Source organism: Rhincodon typus, chromosome 23 (assembly GCF_021869965.1).
Source record: "Rhincodon typus isolate 14 chromosome 23, sRhiTyp1.1, whole genome shotgun sequence".
NCBI classification, from domain to species: domain Eukaryota; kingdom Metazoa; phylum Chordata; class Chondrichthyes; order Orectolobiformes; family Rhincodontidae; genus Rhincodon; species Rhincodon typus.
Genome location: NC_063354.1, coordinates 45,327,146 through 45,349,030, shown reverse-complemented (window position 1 = coordinate 45,349,030; position 21,885 = coordinate 45,327,146). Strand labels below are relative to the sequence as shown.

Below are 21,885 nucleotides of genomic sequence, written 5' to 3'. Positions count from 1 at the left end.
TCACCTCCCCACCCCCTCAATCCCCTGGGGAATCACTAGTCTCTGATTGGTCACAACTCCTGCTGCTGATTGGTCCTTAACCTCGCCATCCTATAGGCTCATTGTCTCAGAACGAACCAATCAACTGTATGAGTAACACTGCGTTCCTATTGGTTCATTTCATGCGAATTTCGATCCTCTGGCTGGCATCAAGGTCGGGCACAGAGAGCGCGGGAAGACGCAGTCGCTGCCAGCTTGCCTACGCCTGGCACGTAATGCGGGTGAGAATAATTTACTAAGATTTATCAACACTGCCTCGGATTGCATTTAGTCAGCATTTAACTAAGCATGGAGGCTCATATTCACTCCTACAGCCCTATAAACCAGTTATGCTCCCCTCCTTTGCCAGTTTAATCTTATTACCCTCTCATATCCCAGTATAAACCCTACTCCTTCCTCAAAACTCATTATAACCCCACTCTTTTCTCCAATCCCAATTTAATCTCATTGTTCCCTCAAAACCCAGTATGATCCCCACTCCTCCTCCAAACTCAGCATAAACCTACTGACCCCTTTACCCAGTATAATACCACTGCTCCCTATATCTCAGTATTTGATGTTATACTCTTATTCAAAAAAGGAAGAAGACAAAAATGCCATTGAGAATATTTAGCATCCATAGGATTTAATAGTAGATCATTTGGAAATACATAGTATAATCAAGCAGAGGCAAAGTGGCTTCATGAAGGGGAAATCTTGCCTAACAAACTTATTAAAATTCTTTTGAAGAGGTAAAAAGCAGGATAAAAGGGAACCTGTAGATGCAATATTTCCAAATAAGTTACCACACATAAGGCTACTGAATAACAAAAGAGCCAATGGTATGAGGGTAGCGTATTAGCATGGATGGAGGATCGGCTAACTAACAGATGATGAACATTTGGGATAAAGGGAGCATTTTCAGGCATGGCAACCTGCAACTAGCAGTGCTATAGGGGATCAGTGCTGGAACCATAATTATTTACAATATATTAATGGCATGGATGATGGAAGTACTTTTGCCAAAATCGCAGATGACACAAAAAAGGTGGGAAATAGAGAGGATGACACAAAGAGTCTTCAGATGGATATAGACAGATTAAGTGAGTGGGCAAAAACTAGGCAGATGATGTGAGCTGATGCACTTTGACAGGAAGAATATAAAAGCTAAACATTATTTAAACAAGGAAAAACTCCAGGAATCATAAAAAGCTAACATTAAAGTTCAGCAAGGGATGGTAAATAGACTGTTGGTCTTTATTTCAAAGCAAATGGAGCATAAAAATAGGGAAATTTTGCTAAAACTCTGCAAGACACTAGCCAGACCACTTCTGTGAACAGTTTTGATTCCCTTATCTAAGGAAACAAAGTATAATTGGTTGATCCAGGGTATTTTCTTATGAGGAGAGGTCAAGTAGGTTGTTTTTGTACCCACTGGAGTTCACAAGAATGAGAGATGACTTATTGAAACATAGAAGGTTTGAGAGGCTACATACTGGGAAGTTGCTTTCCCTTGTGAGAAAGTCTAGGGCTGTATATAGGGCTTTAATCTAAATACAGGGTAGGGGTAGGGTTTCAGTTGCATGGAAGATTATGAAAAAGGTTTAAAGCGGGTGCAGCAGAGGCTACTAAAGTTTCCAGAACAAGTAATAGGACAGTGTGTAATGGAAAAACTCAGGAATTGTAACATCAGCCATAGCAGATAAAGGGACAACTATGAGATCGGGGTAGTCGATGCAGGACTGAGAGTGTTGTACTTAAATGCGTGTAATGTACGAAACAAACCAAATGAGCTTGTAGCATAGGTTGAAATTAGTGGATATGATGTTCTGTTACGGAGATGTGGTTGCAAGGGAATCAGTGCTGGGAATGAGTGCTGGGAATGACAAGGACGTTGATTGAATATCAAGGGGATCAGTGCTACAAACCCCAAGGATGTTAATTGAATATCAAGAGGCGATGGTTAGATTGGAGATGGCCATTGCCCGGCATTTGCGTGGCGTAAATTTTATTTGCCACTTGTAAGTCCAAGCCTGGACATTGTCCAGATCTTGTTGCATTTGAACTTGGACTGCTTCAGTTCTGAGGAGAGGGTTTGAACTATAGGGTGAGGCTGGATAGGCTTGGGCTATTTTGCCTGGGGTGTCGGAGGCTGCGGGGTGACCTGATAGAAGTTTATAAAATTATGAGGGGTATGGATAGAGTAAATAGGCAAGGTCTTTTCCCTCTGATGGACGGAGTCCAAAGCTAGAGGGCTTAGGTTTGGGGTGAGAGGGCAAAGATATAAAAGGGACCTAAGAGGCAACTTTTTCATACAGAGGGTGGTGCATGTATGGAATGAGCTGCCAGAGGAAGTGGTGGAGGCTGGTACAATTACAACATTTAAAAGGCATCTGGATGGGTATAGGAATAGGAAGGGTTTAAGAGGCAAATGGGCCAAATGCTGGCAAATGGGATTAGATTTATACAGGATACCTCGTTGGTATGGACGAGTTGGACCACGGAGGTTTGTTTCTGTGCTGTATATCTCTATGACTCTGAGTCATAAATGGTACTGAACATAGTGCAATCATCAGTAAACATTCCCACTTCTAACCTTATGATGGAGGGAAGGATATTGATGAAGCAGCTGAAGATTAGAGACAAAAAACTGCAGATGCTGGAATCCAAGGTAGTCAACATTTCGGGTAATACCTGAAACGTTGACTTCTCCTTTCCTCCCGATGCTGCCTGGTTTGCTCTGTTCTTCCAGTCTCCTGTTTGTCTACCAGCTGAGGATTGTTGGGCTAGGACACTACCCTGAGGAATTCAAGAAGGCAGCTCACCATCACCTTCTCAGTAAATGCTGGCCAGCCAGCAATGCCCACAGTCTCAGAATGAATAATAAGAAAAAACCACAACCACCTTCCTATGTGCCAGATATGACTTCAACCACTGATGAGTTCGCCCTCTGATTCCCATTGATTCAAGTTTTGCTAGGGCCCTTGATGCCATCCTTGGTCAAATGCAGCCTTGATATCAAGGGTTTTCACTCTCACCTCATCTCATCCCTGGAATTGAGCTCTTTTTTGTCCAGGTTAGAACCAAGGCTGTAATGAAGTCAGGAGCTGAGTGACATGGTGCATGACTCCTTCCATCACTTTACGGATGATCGAGAGTAGACTGATGGGTGGAAATTGGCTGAATAGACTTTGTCATGCTTTTACCTGGGCAATTTTCCACTTTGTCGGGTAGATGCCAATGTTGTGACTGTCCTGGAACAGCTAAGTTATGGGTCCTATTGAAAGGACAGGCACATGGGCAGAGTGGGCGCGGATGTTTTTTTTTTTAGTAAGAAATGAAATTAGATTGATAGAAAGAGGTAATATAGAGGCAGAAGGCATGGAATCTGTGAGGGTAGAGTTGAGGAACTGCAAAAGACAAAAGAGCCTAGCAGTAGACAAATAAAGATAAATCAGTAGATAGTAAAGGCTTGTAAGAAAGGCATTATTGCAACGATCATGGGGGATTTCAATATTTAGGTGGACTGGGAAATTCAGGTTGGTAGTGGATCTTAAGGAATTTGTGGAATTCCTGCAAGATGATTTTTTTGGCATAGCTTGTGGTAGAGCCCACTAGAAATTAGACAATTCTGGATTTGGTGAGAGATGGTAAGACCTGCCAATGCTGGAGTCAGAGATAACACAGTGTGGAGCTGGTGGAACACTGCAGGCCAGGCAGCATCAGGGGAACAGGAAAGCTGACGTTTCGGGTCCTCTGATCCTGCCTGGCCTGCTGTGTTCCTCCAGCTCCACACTGCGTATTCTGGACTAGGTGATGTGTAATGAGGCAGACTTGATTAGGGAGCTAAAGGTGAGGAATCCCTAGGGGCAGTGACCATGATATGATAGAATTCCCCCAGCAGTTTGAGAGGGAGAAACTTGAACCAGATGTAGTGGTGTTACAATTGAGTAAAGGAGATAAGGGAGGAGCTGGCCAAAGTTAGTTGGAAGGGGAGCCTAGCAGGGAAGACTGTAATTCGGGAGGCACAGCAGAAATTCATCCCAAGGATAAAGAAATAAGCCAAGGGGACGACAAGGTGACTATAGCTGACAAGGCAAGTCAGCAAAAGAAAAAATATACAATATGATAAAGATTAGTGGGAAGCCAAAGGATTGGGAAGCCTTTAAAAACCAGCAGAGGACAATTAAAAATGTAATAAGGGGGAGAACATAAAATATGTGAAAGCTACGTAGTAAATAAAAGAAGATTGCAAGAATTTAAGATATATAAAATGTAAGAGCAAGGCGAGAGTGGACACTGGTCACTGGAAAATGAGGCTGGAGAAGTGGTAATGGGGAACAAAGAAGTGGGTGAAGAACTGAATAGGTACTTTTCATCAGTCTTCACGGTGGAAGATACCTGTAGCGTAACAGAACTTCAAGGGAGTCAGGGGGCAGAGGTTAGCACAGTAGACATCACTGAGAAGACTTTTCAGCTTCCTCAGCACCTTAAGGTGGAAGAATCACTGGGACACAACAGACTACACTCCAGAGTGAAGGAGATGGCTGAGGAGATCATGGAAGCATTGGTAGCATCTTTCAGGAATCACTGGAGTCAGGCTGAAAACAGCTTGTGTAATACCCCTGTTTAAAAAGCAGAAGGCAGGACATTATAGGCTGATTAGCCTGACCTGAGTTGTTGGTAAGATTTGAGAGTCCATTTTTAATGGATTAAATTGTGGAATACCAGGAAGTGCACGGTAGGACGAGGCTGAATCAGCACAGCTTTGTCAAAAGGAAATCATGCCTGACAAATCTGTTAAGAATTCTTTGAAGAGGTAACAAACAAGTTAGACAAAGGACATCCAGTGGACACAATGTTTTTGGATTTCCAGAATGCCTTTGACAAGGTGCTGCACAAGAGGCTGCTAAATAAGACAAGTGTTCGGGGCAAGGTACTGGCATGGATAGAGGAATGGCTGACTGGCAGAAGGCAGAGATTGGGGATAAAGAGGTCTTTTTCAGGATGGCAGCCGGTGACTAGTGGAGTCCCACAGGGGCAGTGTTGGGATCACAACTATTTATGCTATACATTAATGATCTGGACAAAGGAACTGAGGGGCATTGTTGCCAAGTTTGCAGATGATACAAAGATATGTGGAGGGACAGGTAGTGTTGAGAAAGCAGGGAGGATGCAGAGGACATGGACAGGTTAGGAGAGTGGGCAAAGAAGTGACAGATGGACTACAATGTGAGAAAGTGTGAGGTTATGTACTTTGCTAGGAAGGATAGAAGCATAGACTATTTTCTAAATGGGGAAAGGCTTCAGAAATCTGAAGCACAAAGAGACTTAGGATTTGAGTTCAAGTTTCTCGAGTTCAGTTGGCAGTTAGGAAGGCAAATACAATGTTAGCTTTCATTTCGAGAGGGCTAGAATGCAACAGCAGAGATATGCTGCTGAGGCTGTATTGGGCTGTGGTCAGACCGTATTTGGAATATTGTGAACAGTTTCGGGCCCTGTGTCTAGGGAAGGATGTGCTGGCCTTGGAGGTGGTCCAGAAATGGTTTACAAGAATGATCCTGGAGATAAAGGGCTTGTCATTTGAGGAGCGATTGAGAAATCTGCGTTTGTACTCGATGGAGTTTAGAAGGATGAGGCAGGGATCTCATTGAAACTTACAGAAAACTGAGTGGCCTGGATAGGGTGATCATAGAGAAAATGTTTCCACTATTAGGGGAGACAAAGACTCAAGGGCACAGCCTCAGGGTGAAGGGACAATCCTTTAGAACTGAGATGAGGAGGAATTTCTTCAGCCAGAGAGTGGTGAATCCTTGGAACTCATTGCCACAGAAGGCTGTGGAGGTCAAGTAATTTAGTGTATTTAAGACAGAGATGGATAGGTTCTTGATGAGTGAGGGGATCAAGGGTAATAGAGAAAAGGCAGGAGAATTGGATTGAGAAATATCAGCCATGTTTAATTGGTGGAGCAGACTCCTTGGGCCAATGCTCCCATATTTTATGGTGCTTCAGAGTTTGCAGATATAGCGGAGGAGGGGCTTCCCTGAAGACAGACAAGCATTTATAATACTGGCGAACATGGGAACTAGGAGGGGAAGGTGGGTGCTTAGCAGTTGAATAGATATAGGGTCAAGGGACCAGGAGGTGGGTCTCACGGAAAAGGTCAGTGTACAAAGAAGAGAATGAGACAGAAAGCATCAAAGATACATGTTCTGGCCAGTGAGGGGTGCTTTACAAGGAGCTTGCTCAGATGGGTTCATGGAAGAGGCAGAGCTGCATCGATTGGATGGCTTCAGTCTTGATGACAAAGCTCCATAAGCTCCTCACTTTAATTTTTGGAGAAGAGGGTGGCGAGAAGGCAGAAAGACGGATTTCAAAAGATGGTTTGTGGTGGAGATAAAAAGCCAGGAGTCATCTTTGAGTTCCAGATTATCCCAGAACAGTGAACAATTTTAGCAGATGAGAGCAGGATAGAAGTCCAACTACATCTGATGGTGAATGAATAAACCAGTTAGCCTAATTCCTCTGTCATTTGGTTCCCATCATGCAGCATCTTGCAAATATTCATTTAACATGGCATACAGATCAATGACAGAAAGGTAGATCCACTTAAACCCTACCACATGATAATCAGGAATTAGTCTAGAAGGCTTTCTCTGCATTGGAAGGAGGCTAATTTCATCCTCATCTTTAAAAAAGATGACAATTTGGATCTAGGTAATTATAGATCTATTAGTTTGACATCAGTCATCGGAAAAATGCTTGACAGAAGCATTAAGGATGCAAACAGGGCTTTGAAAGCTTAAGCATGTGAGGAACGCATCCACGCCGACCAGATTTCTGATATGGAATAGTCCCATTTGCCGGCATTAAGCCCACATCCCTCTAAACCTTTCCTATCCATGCACCTGTCCAGTTGTGTTTTAAATGTTGTAACCATACCCTCCCTTACCACTTCCTATGACAGCTCATTCCACATATATGCACCACCCGGTGTGTGAAAAGGTTCCCCCTCAGGTCCCTTTTAAATCTTGCCCCTCTCACCTTAAACTTATGCCTTTTAGTTTTGGACTATCCTACCGTGGGGAAAAGACCTTGGCTGTTCACCTTATCAATGCCCCTCATGATTTTGTAAATCTCTTTAAAAAGTCACCCCTCAGCCTCCTACGCTCCAGGGAAAAAAAGTCCTAGCCTATTCAGCCTGTCCTTATAATTCAAACCTTCCAGTTTCAGTAACATTCTTGTAAATTTTTTGTACCCTTTCCAAGTTTAATAACATCCTTCCTATAGCAAGGCAACCAGAACTGTATGCAGTACTCCAAATGTGGCCCATTTCCATGCTGTATGACTCTATGACTCCAATTAAGAACAGTGAATGCACCCACTACTCTACATGAATGAGAACAGCCACTAACTTCAGCATTTGCCCTGGCCACACAAAATGCACACTTGCAAATTAAACATCATCATTTACCAGTCAGAGATCAATCCCCAAAACATAAACATGTTAAACTCAGCTTGTAGCACTTCAGCTCTGTACGCAATGTTAACACTCACACAGATCTTTGCATCATCTGTAAATTTGCAGATTCTGCCACCAACACATACCTCTACATCATTATTAAACCAACAGCCCAAATACTGATCCCTCAGTGACACCACTGATGATCCATCATGATCTGAATCCATCCATCACCACTATGCCCTCCCAGCCAGTTCCCAATCCAGATCAATTTGCAATCAATTTGTAAGTCTTGACTTTTTCTTACAATGCATATTTGATGTCTCCAGCTAGGCAACCACTTATTGCAGCTCTAATGTTTCTGAAGTATTTTTCTGATAACTGATGTCAAATTAATAGACCTATAGTTACTCAGGTTCAGATTGTCACCTTTAAGATATTAGTCCCCTTTCCGTGCTTGGGAACCAGCCCTGTGGGCAGTGGTAAAGGAAAGGCAAAGAGCTGGAATAGAATATGTTCAACTTCCCGGAGAGCTGTTGGGTGGATATCATTATTTCAGCAACTGTCAAGTGTAACTCAACAAATACGCCAGAAAGCACAGAGATAAAGAAGATGCAAAGATTTAATTGCTAAAAATTCCAATTTACTCAATGTTTGTAGTTGGCACAAGAGGAATTTTAACTGAGGTATGTGTCTTATTTGAGAAATAAAGTATTTTTGTCAGTGATATTAATCCATCCCTAATGCCTTAGACAAGGACTGTCCAAGTCTGTAGGTCAGATGGCTTTAGAGGGCCATTTTGAGAACCTAGAGTCCCAACAGGGAGCCTCAGCACTAGCAGTATCTGTGTAGAAATCACAACATATTCTCCACAATATCTTGTTTTCCAGATGAGCATGGATTACTCAGAGCACATATTCATAAAGTCAACCCTAATGCATAAAGAGAACTCCTACAATATGGTACACTTTGAAAACCTTCCTGCCCCTTTCAGAATTGTCTCATACAATTTTGCACACAGAAGGGTCCAACAAATAGTAATGAGGTACAGACAGATTTGCATTTATGTAACAGCTTTCATGATCCAGAACGTCTGAAAGTGATTTACAGTCACTGAAATACTTTTGAAACGTACTCACTGCTGCAAAGTTGGACAGGTAACAGTTAATTCGCACGCAAGATCCCACATTACAACAAAATAAGCAGATAATCTGTTTTCAGGAGTTGGTCAAGGGATAAATATTAGCCAGGAAACCAGGGAGAACTCGTGGTCAGCAAGTGCTTTGGGAATTTTCACATTTTGTATGAAGTATAACACTGCCAGTATTGCAGCACTCCCTAAGCATCACTGAAATTCAGCCTGAAGCCATGTGCTGAAGGAGGGCATAGATTTCACTCAAGACCAAGCCTATATAAAGTCTGAAAACCTGGAGGCAAACACAAATCTTGCATTAAATAAAATGACAAAAACACAAACTAAACACAAGTGCATGTTTGGCTGAAGACACTGGTAGTCTATTGAGCTCCAAAACGGCACCACTAATATCGAATCAGTCTGCTCTGCGTATGTCCAGCTGGCTTTCACTCTGCACATGAATGCCCTCACCAGTATGGAGTCCAGTACAAGGATCTGTGCATGCACACTTCAGATGCCATTTCAGAGATCACAACACAAAAACAAGTGCAGACAATCCCAATTTTCACTCCAGGAGTCTGAGAAATCGAAAGGAACAGCACAAGACAAAAAAAATTCAAGGAGCTTTCAGGGAAGAAACCAATAGCATGAGGCCCCAAAAATAGCCAGTGAGAATCTCACGGCAGGACTTGTCTTCACTAACACAGCAAGACAGGTGGGGAAATGGGTTGACTTGATCCCAGACCTTCATACACACATAATGCTAAACCACTCATGCCGCTCACAATTTTTCATTAAAGCCTAATGCTGGCTGTGGGGTATTAGTCAGTCTCAAGCATTTGTGCATCAATGTTACAGAATGAAGGAGATGAGGTGCCTGAAAGTCCAGTGCTTCGGATTCCTTCCAGTGTTAGGACTTGAGGTTGCAGCAATTTTTATCTTTCCTTTGACTTCCTTTCCCGTTGTCTTCGTATTTTGACAAATGCCTGAGCATCTCTATCTCCTTTTCGTGCCTCTAATAACTTCAGTATGTTGTCTTCTGTCAAGAAAACAAATGCCAGAGACGTCTCACAGTTACAAGGTAGTTAAAAGTATTAGTAAAGGTAGTGTGTATACTTTTCTCTCCCAAGTTTCATTCCACATTCCCTAAAAGCACTTTGTATGACCCTGTTCCCTGAAGCCACACATCACTGTTCATGTGTCATCTTCAACGTATAGAGATCCTGGGTGTGTTTGCTGGGGACAGTATATGAGGAGCTTCAATTTCAATTTAAAAGGGAGTAGAGTGTGTCATTTTTGGTTTGGGAGAGTCCAGGGAGTTTTGGTTTTGGTTTTGGTTTTGGTTTGGAAGAGGAGAGAAAGCTTTAAAAAGATAATAATTATTACTTTCGTTTTAAAAAAACAGGGGCCTTTATTCTGTATCTAACCCAGTGTTATATCTGTCTTGAGAGTGTTTGAGGAGGTCAGTGTAGAAGATGCTTTACACTCAGTTTAAATGAGCGGACAGAGCTTTATTTTCAGTTTAAAAGATTACAGGGAGCTTTACTGTGCATTTAACTCTGTGCTATACCGGTCCTGGGAATGCTTGATGGGGCAATGTAAAGGGTGCTCTACTTACAGATTAAAAGAATAGATAGAACTTAATTTCAATTTAAAAGAGAGGAGAAAGCATTACACTGTATCTAACCCTGAGCTGTCCCTGTCCTGGGAATATTTGATGACGATGGAGTAGAGAAGCTGTACCTTCAGCTTAAAAGAGTAGAGGGAACTTTCCTATCTATCTAACTCCATGCTGTACCTCTTAGGTCTCTTTTAAATTTCTCTCTTCTCACCTTAAAAATGTAGTCTTGAAATCCTCCATCCGAGGGAAAAAGACAACTACCATTAACTCTATCTATACGTTTCATTATTTAATAAACTTCTATCAGGTCACCTCTCAGCCTCCTACACTCGAGTGAAAAAAGTCCCAGCCTATCCAGCCTTTCTCTGTAACTCAAAACTTCAAAACCCAGCAACATCCTGGTAAATTTCTTCTGAACCCTCTCCAGCTTGATAATATCCTTCATACCTACTGTGTACAGAACTCTCTCAAAATATTGAAAGAAGTGAAGGATGGATTGCCTCGATAGAGCAGGGCAGCAAGGAAAATGCTACCATTTGCAAATTCCCTCGAACTCTCACATTATCCTGACTGTAAATATTATCACCAATCCTTCACTAGATAAAGTCCCAGAATACCTCCCTAACTGTATCCACATCACACGACTGCAACAGTTCAAGAAGGCAGCTCACTATCCTCTTGTTCAGGGCAGCTGGGAATGGGTATTAAATACTGGCCTAGCAATGACATCCATATTGATAAAAATAACTCAACAAATGCCTGGCAAATATAAAAAAGTGATGATAACAGTTTTGTCTTACCATTTGGTTTTGGATGGCTGAGTGCCAATCGGCTCTGAGGAACTTTGATGATGTTGAGAGGTTCCTCAGTGCTGTCCAGTCCTGGGATGTCTTGCAAAGAGAAGTAAGCTTCCCCTTCTAGATCATCACTGAGCAAAGTATCATGATCAAACACAGTGATAAGTAGGCAGGCCCCCTCTCGCCGACACTGCTCTGAAGTAACATTGCTAAAAACAAGTCACAAAAAAAAATTACCCCCTACTCAGGCTTCTTACACACTAGTTTAACATTTTTGCCTGTAAATAATTTTGTGCGTCTAGGATTCTGTAAATGTTCTAATTCAGAACAAGAACTTAAAGAATAGCTGGTTATGTATCAAGCCATCCCGGAGTGAGTATGTGTGTGTGCAATCAAAGGTTGTGCTTCTGGACTTACAGTTCAAGCTGTCGACAATGCTGTCAGTATATTGCACCTTTAGTGCAGCCCATAATCAAATGCGTGCTTGACTTAGCACTCACAATCAAGCCACTGATGGTTAATTTTAGCTGTGCAACAGTGGAGGATGACTGATAATGAATAGGCTCAAATCTCTCCTAATCTTTACTTTCGTAGGTTGAAGTATACATGCCATGATGGCCACAGGCTTAGTCCTGTCCTGTGCTCTAAGCCCATCACAGTTATCCTTTTCACCCTTGGATTAGAGAGCAGACATTCAACCAGTGTTGCTGCTCCTAATCATCAGTCAACACAGTCTTTTGGAGAAGTGTATAAACGGACATCATTTAAAGAACAGATCAGCGTGGCTTTTCACAATCTCAAAAGTGTGGAAGCAGGCCATTCAGCCCATCGAGTCCACACCGACCCTCCGAACAGCATCCCTCCCAGACCCACCTGCCCCCACCCTATCCCTTTAACCTTACATTCCCCGTGGCTAATCCACCTAGCTTGTACATCCCTGGACACTATGGGCAATTTAGCATGGCTAATCAACCTAATCTGCACAATTTTGGACTGTGGGAGGAAACCCAAGCAGACTCAGTGAGAGTATTAAAACTCTACACAGACATGTCCCTGGCACTATGAGGCAGCAGTGCTAACCACTGTGCCACCCTGTGATACACTGTGACCAAATAGCCCATCATGAGAACTGGGTGACTGACAAGAAGGAAACTATGGAACCATATCTGGCAGAATATAGGTATGAAACAATAACAATTTATATGGCACCTTTAAAGTAGTAAAATAGTTGCAGTTCTTCCAAGAGTATTATTAAACAAATAATGGGTGAGCAAAACTTGGTAGGTTTAAGTACTGTCTTTGAGGAGGACAGAAAGGTTAGGGAGAGAATCCCAATGTTTATAGTCCAGGCAGCTGAAGGCATGGCTGCCTATGTTAGAGCAAATTCATCAGCATACACCAGAGGTGGACACATCTCAGAGGACTTTAGTTGGAGAAGATTACAGAGGTAAGGGTAAAGTCATGGGCATGTTTGAAAACATGCATCAGAATTTTATAAACCAAAATGAGAGCAAATGGAGGGTTAGCGAGCTTGCGGATCTTGGTTGAACAGGACTTACTGCAAGTTAGGACATAAAGAGCAGAGTTTAGATGAGCTCAAATTTATGGGAGGTGAGGTTGGCTAAGGTGCAGGTTAAGAGTTAGAGCCTAGAGATAACAAAGGCACAGATAAGAAATAAGTAGTGATAGAATTTATTCTATTTAATTAAGTGAGAGCCAATTTCAATGGGAATGAGAACAGACATAGCCCACTTAAACTGGAATCTTTGAATCCCGTTAGACACAGTGGTGGTGCCAAAAGACTGGAATATTGTAAATGTTATACTCTTGTTCAAAAAAGGATGCAAAGGATTTGTCCAGCAACTACAGCCAATAAACTTAATGCTGGTGATGGGAAAGCCTTTCAAAACAATGACCTGAGACACATTCAGCAGTTACTTCAAATGTGGATTCATTTGGGTAAGCCAGGGCTGTTGAGGGCAACGTGGTTGATGTGGTGTACATGGACTTCCATAATATATTTGGTAGCCTCTTGACAGGCCTCAATAAAGTTAAATAAAAGGGTCAACTGCAGTTCTGGCTGATTAGTAGAAGACAGATTATTGTTGGACGGTAATTTTTGGAAGAGAAGACAGTATGAAGTGGTGTTCCCAGGGAATCCCAGTATTGGGATCAGTTTTTCCTTTACACATATTACATTAATGCTGTAGACACGGATGAGTAGGGCACAATTTCAAAATTTGCAAAAGGCACAGAAGTTGGAAGTATTTTGAACTGTGAGGATGACCGTGATAGAGAATATAGGAAGATTAGTGGAATGGATGGACACATGGCAGACGAAAAATAATGCAGAGAAGTCTGAAGTGTTTCACTTTGGAAGCAAGAACAATAGGAGACAATATGAAATAAAGGGTACAATTCTAAAAAAGGGGTGCAAGTACAGCAGGGTCTGGATGTTTATATTCTTGAATCATTGGAAGTGGCTGAGAAAACAGCTACTAAGGCTAGTAAGAATCCTTGGCTTTATATAGAGGCAAAGAGTTAAAAAAAACAAGGAAGTTGGGGATGCATTCTCCCATTTGTAGCTAAGTGTGACGGCAAGTGGGTTTCCTGGTGCCTGGTCCACTGTAGCCCAGGACAAATTTTTTCAAACAATCTTCTGCTTTTCACCTCATTAATTAAGCAACCAAACTGCTGGGTACATTTCTCAAGGAATCATGCGGTGCAAGTGCTTGTCACTGCCAGAACATTCTAGCTTCCATTTCTCTGGTGTCATATTTAAAACCCAGCTGACGTCACTTCAGATTCTGCGAGCCAGGAACTGGTCCTCACACTGCAGTTCTCAACTCTTCAAATATTATAGATGAAAGGCAAGCTGACTCCCCACTGCATGGGCAGGGATCTGGAGGGGCTGGTGGATGGGGTGGTGAAGAGGAGGGGAAACCTTTTTCAGGTTGACCAAAGGAGGCCATGCCAACAAATTGAGCCAGCCTGGATAGAAATTGCAGCACAGGCCAGTGGTGCATCCTGCATTTAAAAAGGGACTCCCAACAGTGCTATAAGAAGGTCAACGATCTCCTACACTTCTCTATGATAAGTGTCACCATCTTCTGTCAGCTCCTTCACACCCACAGGGTCACACTGACTCCAACTCTGCCACTGCACACACATCTCGCCAAGGCTGGTAGACTACAATCCTTGGTATTGCATGCACCATGTTTACTCAATGCCTCTCAAGCACCTCTTTCTCACAAACAACTAAACCTTCCTTGCCTTCACTTCCTAATCACTCACTGGGGACACCTCACCCTTTCTCCTGCTCAACTGTTACCATTAACAGCTTTCATCCATTTCATCACACTTAATCCATGATTGATTAAAAAAAGATTAATGTATCTAAAGCACCCAGACAATCTACTTGTAATCCCTGGACTGTTTGAACACGTTCTGCAGCACTGACCATGGCCAAACCCCTAGAGTCTATTTGGCCAAACCCCTTGACTGACTGTGGCTATATCCTCTGAGTGTAGTCCCTTTTCATCTTTCTGACTTTCACACATTACTATTTAGAGTCATTACATCATAGAGTCAAACAGCACAGAAACAGAGCTTTCAGCCCAACTCGTCCATGCCAACCTGGTTTCCTAAACTGAATTAGTCTAATTTACCTGCATTTGGCCCATATCCCTCTATATCTTTCCTATCCATGTACCTACCCAAATGTCTTTTAAATGTTGTAATTGTACTCCTCTCTACCACTTTTGGCAGCTCATTCCATATATGCACCACTCTCTGTTTGAAAGAGTTATCCCTCAGATCCCTTTTAAATCTTTCCCCTATCACCTTAAACCTATGCCCTCCATTTTTGGACTCCACTACCCTGGGAAAAAGACCTTGGCTAGTCACCTTATCTATGCCACAAATAGAAGTGAATGAATATAGGAACATGAGTAGGCCATTCAGCCCCTTAAGCCTGTTCAACCATTCAATGAGACCGTGGCTGATCTGTGGCTTAAATCCATTGATCTGCCTTTTGCCTACATTCCTTCATACCTTTGCTTAACAGAAATTATTTATTACAGATTTAAAATTAACAACTGATCAGGCTTCCTGTTAATAGTTTGAAGACTTTGGTCAGATCAACCCTTAACTTTCTACGTTCTAGAAAAAACAGGCCTAATTTGTACAATCTCCCTTCATCACCCCTGAAGTCTAGGTATTGTTCTTTTTAACATACATTGTAGTTCCTCCAAGGTCAATATATCTTTCCTAAAGTGTGATGCCCAGATGTACTTACAGTACTCCATGTGAGGCTAACCAAGGTTTTATATAATTTCATCCATTTACTTCAGATATAAAGACCAGCATTTCATTAGATTTCTTCCTTACTTTCTGTATCTGTTCAAGACATTTTAAAGATCTATGCACCTGAATCCCAAGTCTCTTTGGATATCCACTGCAATTAACTTCACACCATCTAGAAAATATTCTTATCTATCCTTCTACAGTCCAAAATGGATAACCTCACACTTGCTTACACTGAACTCCATCTATCGCCGTTTGTCCATTCCCTTAGTCTGTCTATATCCCTTTGCAATTTAATGCTATCATCTACAACACTTCCTAACTGGAAAGGGTGCAGAAAAGATTTCCATGGATGTTACTGAGACTGGAAGGTTTGAGTTAACAGGAGAGACTGGATAAAGTGGAATTCTTTTTGCTTGGAGCATAGGAGGCTTAGGGGTGACCTTACAGAGGTTTATAAAATCATGAAGGGCATAACTAAGGTGAATACTAGGGTTCCAATACTAGAGGGCATAGGTTTAAGGTGCGAGGGAAAGATTTAAAAGGGACCTGAGGAGCAGTGTTTTCATGCATAGGGTGGTGTGTGTATGGAATGAACTGCCAGAGGAAGCAAGTACAATTACAACATTTAAAAAACATTTGGACAGATAGATGGATAGGAAAGGCTTAGAGGGATACGGACTAAACACGGGCAAATGGGACTAGTTCAGTTTAGGAAACCTAGTATGTATGGAAAAGTTGGATCAATGGGCCTGTTTTCAGGCTGTATGATTCTGTGGCTTACAGGACAACAGGGAAAATGTAGGACAATGGGACAAGCTGAGTTGTCACAGAGAGAAGGCATGGACACAATTGTCTGAAGGCTTCATTCTGTGCTATAACTGACCAATAACTGTATGTACCTGAACTCAAAAGCCTCATCGAAGAGTGGGTTGAGATCATTATCAATGCGTCTCGTTGTTTTGCTCTCTACCAGTGGGAAGGTGTACTTAGGCTCCAGAGTCAGTTCCACAAAAGGATCACTGGTCCCTGCATGGAGAGAGATGGGATGCAAATAAGGAAGATTCAGAAAGTGTAATGTGAAAAGAAACATCTCTTCAGCCAGTAACGCCACTTTCTTTCTTACCATTGGAATCCAGTGGCATGAGGTTAACAGCATTTAGGATTTCCACATGGAGCCTTTTCCCTTCATTGTCGTACCAGGCTTTTATAGTCACGGCACCATACTTGGAACATTCATCAGTAGTCTTCAAACAAAAACGTGGAGGAGCCATTAGGGGGAAATGTGTAATTTATTATTTTGTTGTTCAACAGAAGGAACATTAAAGAAGGGGGGAAAAAATCTTTTATATAGCACCATTCAGGTTCTTAGGATTTTTTTTTATTAATTCATGGGATGTGCCAGCATTTATTACCCATCCCTAATTGCTCAGAGGCAGTTAAGAGCTACCCATATTGCTATGGTCTGGAGCCACATGTAGGCCAGACCAGATAAGGATGGCAGTTTCCTTCCCTAAAGAACATTAGTGAACCAGATGGGTTTTTCCAACAATTGACAATGGATTCATGGTCATCATTAGATAATTAATTTCAGATTTTTATTGAATTCAAATTCCACCATCTGCAATGGCAGAATTTGAACTTGGGTCCCCAGAACATTTCCTGGATTAACGGCTCAGCAATAAAATCACCAGGCCATTGCCTCCCCATAATGTCCAAAAGCGCTTCACAGAAAACTAATTATTTTAGAACATATCATTATGAAATAAAGCAAGTGGGGAAGCCAATTTGTGCATAGTGAGCCCACCAACTACTATCAAGGATATATAAATATTAACCATCATATCAAGAGTACTCCCTGCATTTTTCGATGAGGTGTACATTATAATGAGGTCAGATGGATCTCAATTTAACACCTCCTTTAAGAGATGACAGCTCAGACTGTGTAGCACTCTCTACTACTGCACCAGAATGTCAGCCTGGATAATGTTCCAAGTGTCTGGAATGAGATTTGAATACATATCCTTCAGAGGAAATTCGATACAGTATCAAACAGCCCCAAACATCTGCTATCCTTTGAATTTGTTCAATTTCAAAGTCTTAAAGATTCACAGGACAGAAAAGAGCCCTTAGGCCCATTGGATGTGCACCAAAAATAACTACCTAACTAAGATTAATTAACTAATCTTTTACAGCACTTGGCCCATAGCCTTGGCATTGCAAGTACACATAGAACATAGAACAGTACAGCACAGGACAGGCCCTTCAGCCCATGATGTTGGGCCAAACTTTTACCCTAATCCTAAGGTCTATCTAACCTCCACCCCTACCTTATACTATCATCCATATGCCTATCTAATAGCCGCTTAAATGCCCCTAATGAGGCCGACTTCACTACCCTCTCCGGCAATGCATTCCATGCCCCGACCACTCTCTGAGTAAAGAACCTACCTCTGACGTCTCCCCTATATCTACCTCCACTCACTTTAAAACTATGCCCCCTCATAATAGCTACCTCCACCCTAGGAAAAAGTCTCTGGCTGTCTACTCTATCTATACCTCTGATCATTTTGTACACCTCTATCAAGTCACCTCTCACCCTTCATTGTTCTAAAGAGAAAAGCCCTAGCTCTCTCAACCTTTCCTCCTAAGACCTTCCTCCATTCCAGGCAACATCCTGGTAAAAAAGACAACAAGATGTAGAGCTGGATGAACGCAGCAGGCTAAGCAGCATCAGAGGAGCAGGAAAGCTGACGTTTCGGGTCTAGACCCTGCTTCAGAAATGGAGGAGGGGAAGAGGATTCTGAAATAAATAGGGAGAGAGGGGTAGGTGGATAGAAGATGGATAAAGGAGAAGATTGGTGGAGAGGAGACAGACAGGTCAAAGAGGCGGGGGTAGAGCCAGTAAAGGTGAGTGTAGGTGGGGAGTTAGGGGGGGATAGGTCAGTCCAGGGGAGGACAGACAGGTCAAGGGGGTGGGATGAGGCTATTAGGTAGGAAAGGGGGGTGGGGCTTGAGGTGAGAGGAGGGGATAGGTGGGAGGAAGGACAGGTTAGGGAGGCAGGGACAAGCTGGGCTGGTTTTGGGATGCGGTTGGGGGAGGGGAGATTTTGAAGCTTGTGAAGTCCACATTGATACCATTGGGCTGCAGGGTTACCAAGCGAAATATGAGTTGCTGTTCCTGCAACCTTTTGGTGGCATCGTTGTGGCACTGCAGGAGGCTCAGGATGGACATGTCGTCTTAAGGAGTGGGAGGGGGAGTTGAAATGGTTCGCGACTGGGAGGTGCAGTTGTTTGTTGCGAACCGAGCGTAGGTGTTCCACAAAGCGGTCCCCAAGCCTCCGTTTGGTTTCCCCAACGTAGAGGAGGCCACATCGGGTTTGTTGCGAACCGAGCAAACATCCTGGTAAATCTCCTCTGCACCTTTTTCAACGCTTCCACATCTTTCCTGTAATGAGGCGACCAGAACTGGACACAATACTCCAGATGTGGCCAAACCAGGCTTTTGTATAGCTGGAGATAACTTTACGGCTCTTGAACTCAATCCCTCTATTAATGAAAGCAAACACACCATACGCCTTCTTAACAACTCTATCCACCTGGGTGGCAGCTTTCAGGGAACTGTGGACATGAACCCCCAGATCCCTCTGCTCCTCCACACTGCCAAGAATCTTTCTGTTAACCCTGTATTCTGCTTTCAAGTTTGTCCTTCCAAAATGAATCACCTCACACTTTTCAGGGTTAAACTCCATCTGCCACTTCTCAGCTCAGCTCTGCATCCTATCAATGTCCCTTTGTAACCTAGAACCTCTGCACTGTCCACAACGTGACCCACCTAAATACTTCTTAAATTTTATGAGGATTTCTGCCAGTACAACCTTTACAGGGAGTGATTTCCAGATTCCAACCTCCCTCTGGGTGGAAACCTTTTCCTCAAATTTCCTCTCAACCTCCTGCTCCTTACTTTAAATCTTTGCCACCTGTTCAATGATCCTCCATCAAGAGGAAATGTTTCTTCCAGTGTACCCTCTTCTTGCTCCTTAATTTTATAGATCTCAATCACAACCCCTCTCAATCTCCTCTATGCTTATGAAAAACAACCTAGTCTGTCCAATCTATCTTCATAAAAAACTCTCCAGTCCAGGAAACATCTTGGTAAGTCTCCTCTGCATCACCCCGCCCCCCACCTTCCCCGCCTCCCCGAGTGCTAATCGTATCACACCTAAAGTGTGGATTCCAGAATGGCACACAATTTTCTAGTTGTAGCCTAACTAACATTTTATACAGTTTCAACATAACCTCCCTGCTCTTAAACTCATGCACAACAAGGTCCCTCTGAGAGACAGTAGGAATTGCCGATGCTGGAATCTGAGATAACAAGGTGTGGAGCTGGATGAACATAGCAGGCCAGGCAGCATCAGAGGTCCGTCTGATCCTTGATACTTCCCAGGGTCCTACCATTCATCATGTATTCCCTTTCCTTGTTTGTCCTGCCCAAATGCATCACCTCACATTTATCCAGATTGAATTCCATTTGCCACTGATCAGCCCATCTGACCAGCCCATCTATATCTTCCTGTAATCTAAGGCTATTTTCCTCACACTTTACCACCCCATCAATTTTTGTATCATCTGCCAACTTACTAATCAACCTCCCCCAACATTCAAGTCCAAATCATTTATATAAACCACAAACAGCAGGGGCCTCAATACCGACCCTTGTGAAACAAAAACAATGTTGTTGGAAAAGCTCAGCAGGTCTGGCAGCATCTATGAAGGAACAAACAGAGTTAACGTTTCGGGTCCGGTGACCCTTCCTCATAACTGAACTTCCTCAGTATTGAAGGGGTATTTGATTAATTTCTACATCCTTGTATTTGATTCCTCCATGAACTAGCACCTCACCTCTATATAGTCTTTTCCAGCTTGACAGCATGCCCTGAAACCTTCGTTCCTCTGGTGCACCTACCCATTTGCCATTGGCAGCCACACTTTGAATCTACTTGACTCCTTGTTCTGGAATTCCCACCCTAAACCTCTCCACCTCAACATCTCCCACCTAATCTTTTAAGGTCCTCATTATAAACCATTTCCATGTCCAAATCTGTGGTTCCCTTTCCTTTTGAGATAGTAAGAACGGCTGATGCTGGAGTCAGAGATAACTCAGTGTGGAGCTGGAGGAGCACAGCAGGCCAGGCAGCATCAGGGAAGCAGGAAAGTTGACGTCCCGACCCAAAATATCAACTTTCCTGCTCGTCTGATGCTGCTTGGCCCACTGTGCTCCTCCAGCTCCACACTGTATTATCCCTTTCCTTTTGTCTGCTTTTGATTAACATCAATTTTCCTTCTGGTCCTGTCTCTGAAGTATTTTCAAACATTAATGTTGCAATATCAATGCAAATCATTGCTTGATTGTGATTAATGACAGTCAATGTAATGATGTATAAATGCACAAAATCAGAGTGCATCAACTGAACCTACTCTCAGAGCTTGCGTAGTCCCTGCTGTACATCAGTAATATTGTGCTGAATGGTCAGGCCTCACTGAGATCGACAGGACCAACAACATATACCGGATTCCCAATCTCATTCCAGGGGCTGGCCAGTTTTGCTGAGGACAGTTTTTGAACCCTGCATGACTCCCTGCACTCTCAAAGGAGCCATCCAATCAGGCTCAGTAGCAGCCTTGTTTATGACACTGAAGGCATTAGAATATGATATTCCTGTCATCTTTCAGCTTCCTGACAACATGGAGCAGTTTAACCACCTAGAGGTGGGCACCCAGTGAAGAGCAGTTGTGGGTAAAGCTAATAGACACATTGTTGAGGGATTGCCAGCTCACCCACCAGCCCCCAACATCCCTGGCTCAATTCCCCAACTATCCTGTCCTTGATCCCAATCCTCCATTCCCAATTCCCTGCATCACCTCCATACCCTGCCCATCTGAACAGCATGGACCTGGATACATCTGCTGCTTTTAAAATCATGCTAAAAAGGCCAATGAGAGGGGATCTCTAAGTTATCCGGCTGCTCCTTTCAAGGCTGATGATTTTCCTTTAGCACCTATAATTGGACAGGGATTTTTTTTTTCATGTCAATTAAGGGAGTACTTCCATGAAAATCCCATCAATAATCGCTCCTCATGAGGGCAAATTCACAATCTGGAAGTTGTTCTGCTCCTGTTTGCCAGTCCCAAAAACTCATCTCATTGTGTTTGATTACTGATCTTTAACGTCCTTTAAACCTGTCTTGGCTTCCCTAGAGATACCTGTGCTCCATCAGTTAGACCTTCACACCTCAAATAGTATTGCATTAGATGACAGTCCACATTGCAGACCTGTTGTTGGATTTTCTTTGTATAAAACTTCTGGATTAGCTCATGAGTGCTTGCTGCATTCAGAGACAGGTGAGCCTTCAGATCCTGAAATAAATTATAGTAAATTTACAGTAAATTGTAACAACACATGAAAGGAACTACATTGATATGCCGAGCAAGACAAACAAGTCAAATGAGACGTGCAAAGAATTGCAAATAATGAAAATTTTAA

The 21,885-nt window shown here is 42.8% G+C and overlaps 1 protein-coding gene across 1 annotated transcript in view; it reads right to left on the bottom strand.

Moving 5' to 3' along the window:
• Positions 1 to 7,281: 7,281 nt before the first annotated feature.
• unc13d (unc-13 homolog D (C. elegans)) overlaps positions 7,282 to 21,885 on the bottom strand; it is a 104,508-nt gene continuing 89,904 nt past the window's right edge. The window contains exons 22-26 of the mRNA XM_048611150.1: positions 21,675 to 21,758; positions 16,465 to 16,585; positions 16,241 to 16,367; positions 11,037 to 11,242; positions 7,282 to 9,654 (exon numbers count right to left, since the gene is read on the bottom strand). Coding sequence (XP_048467107.1) covers positions 9,551 to 9,654; positions 11,037 to 11,242; positions 16,241 to 16,367; positions 16,465 to 16,585; positions 21,675 to 21,758 — 642 coding nt within the window. The 3' untranslated portion in view covers positions 7,282 to 9,550. The remainder of the gene's footprint in view (positions 9,655 to 11,036; positions 11,243 to 16,240; positions 16,368 to 16,464; positions 16,586 to 21,674; positions 21,759 to 21,885) is intronic.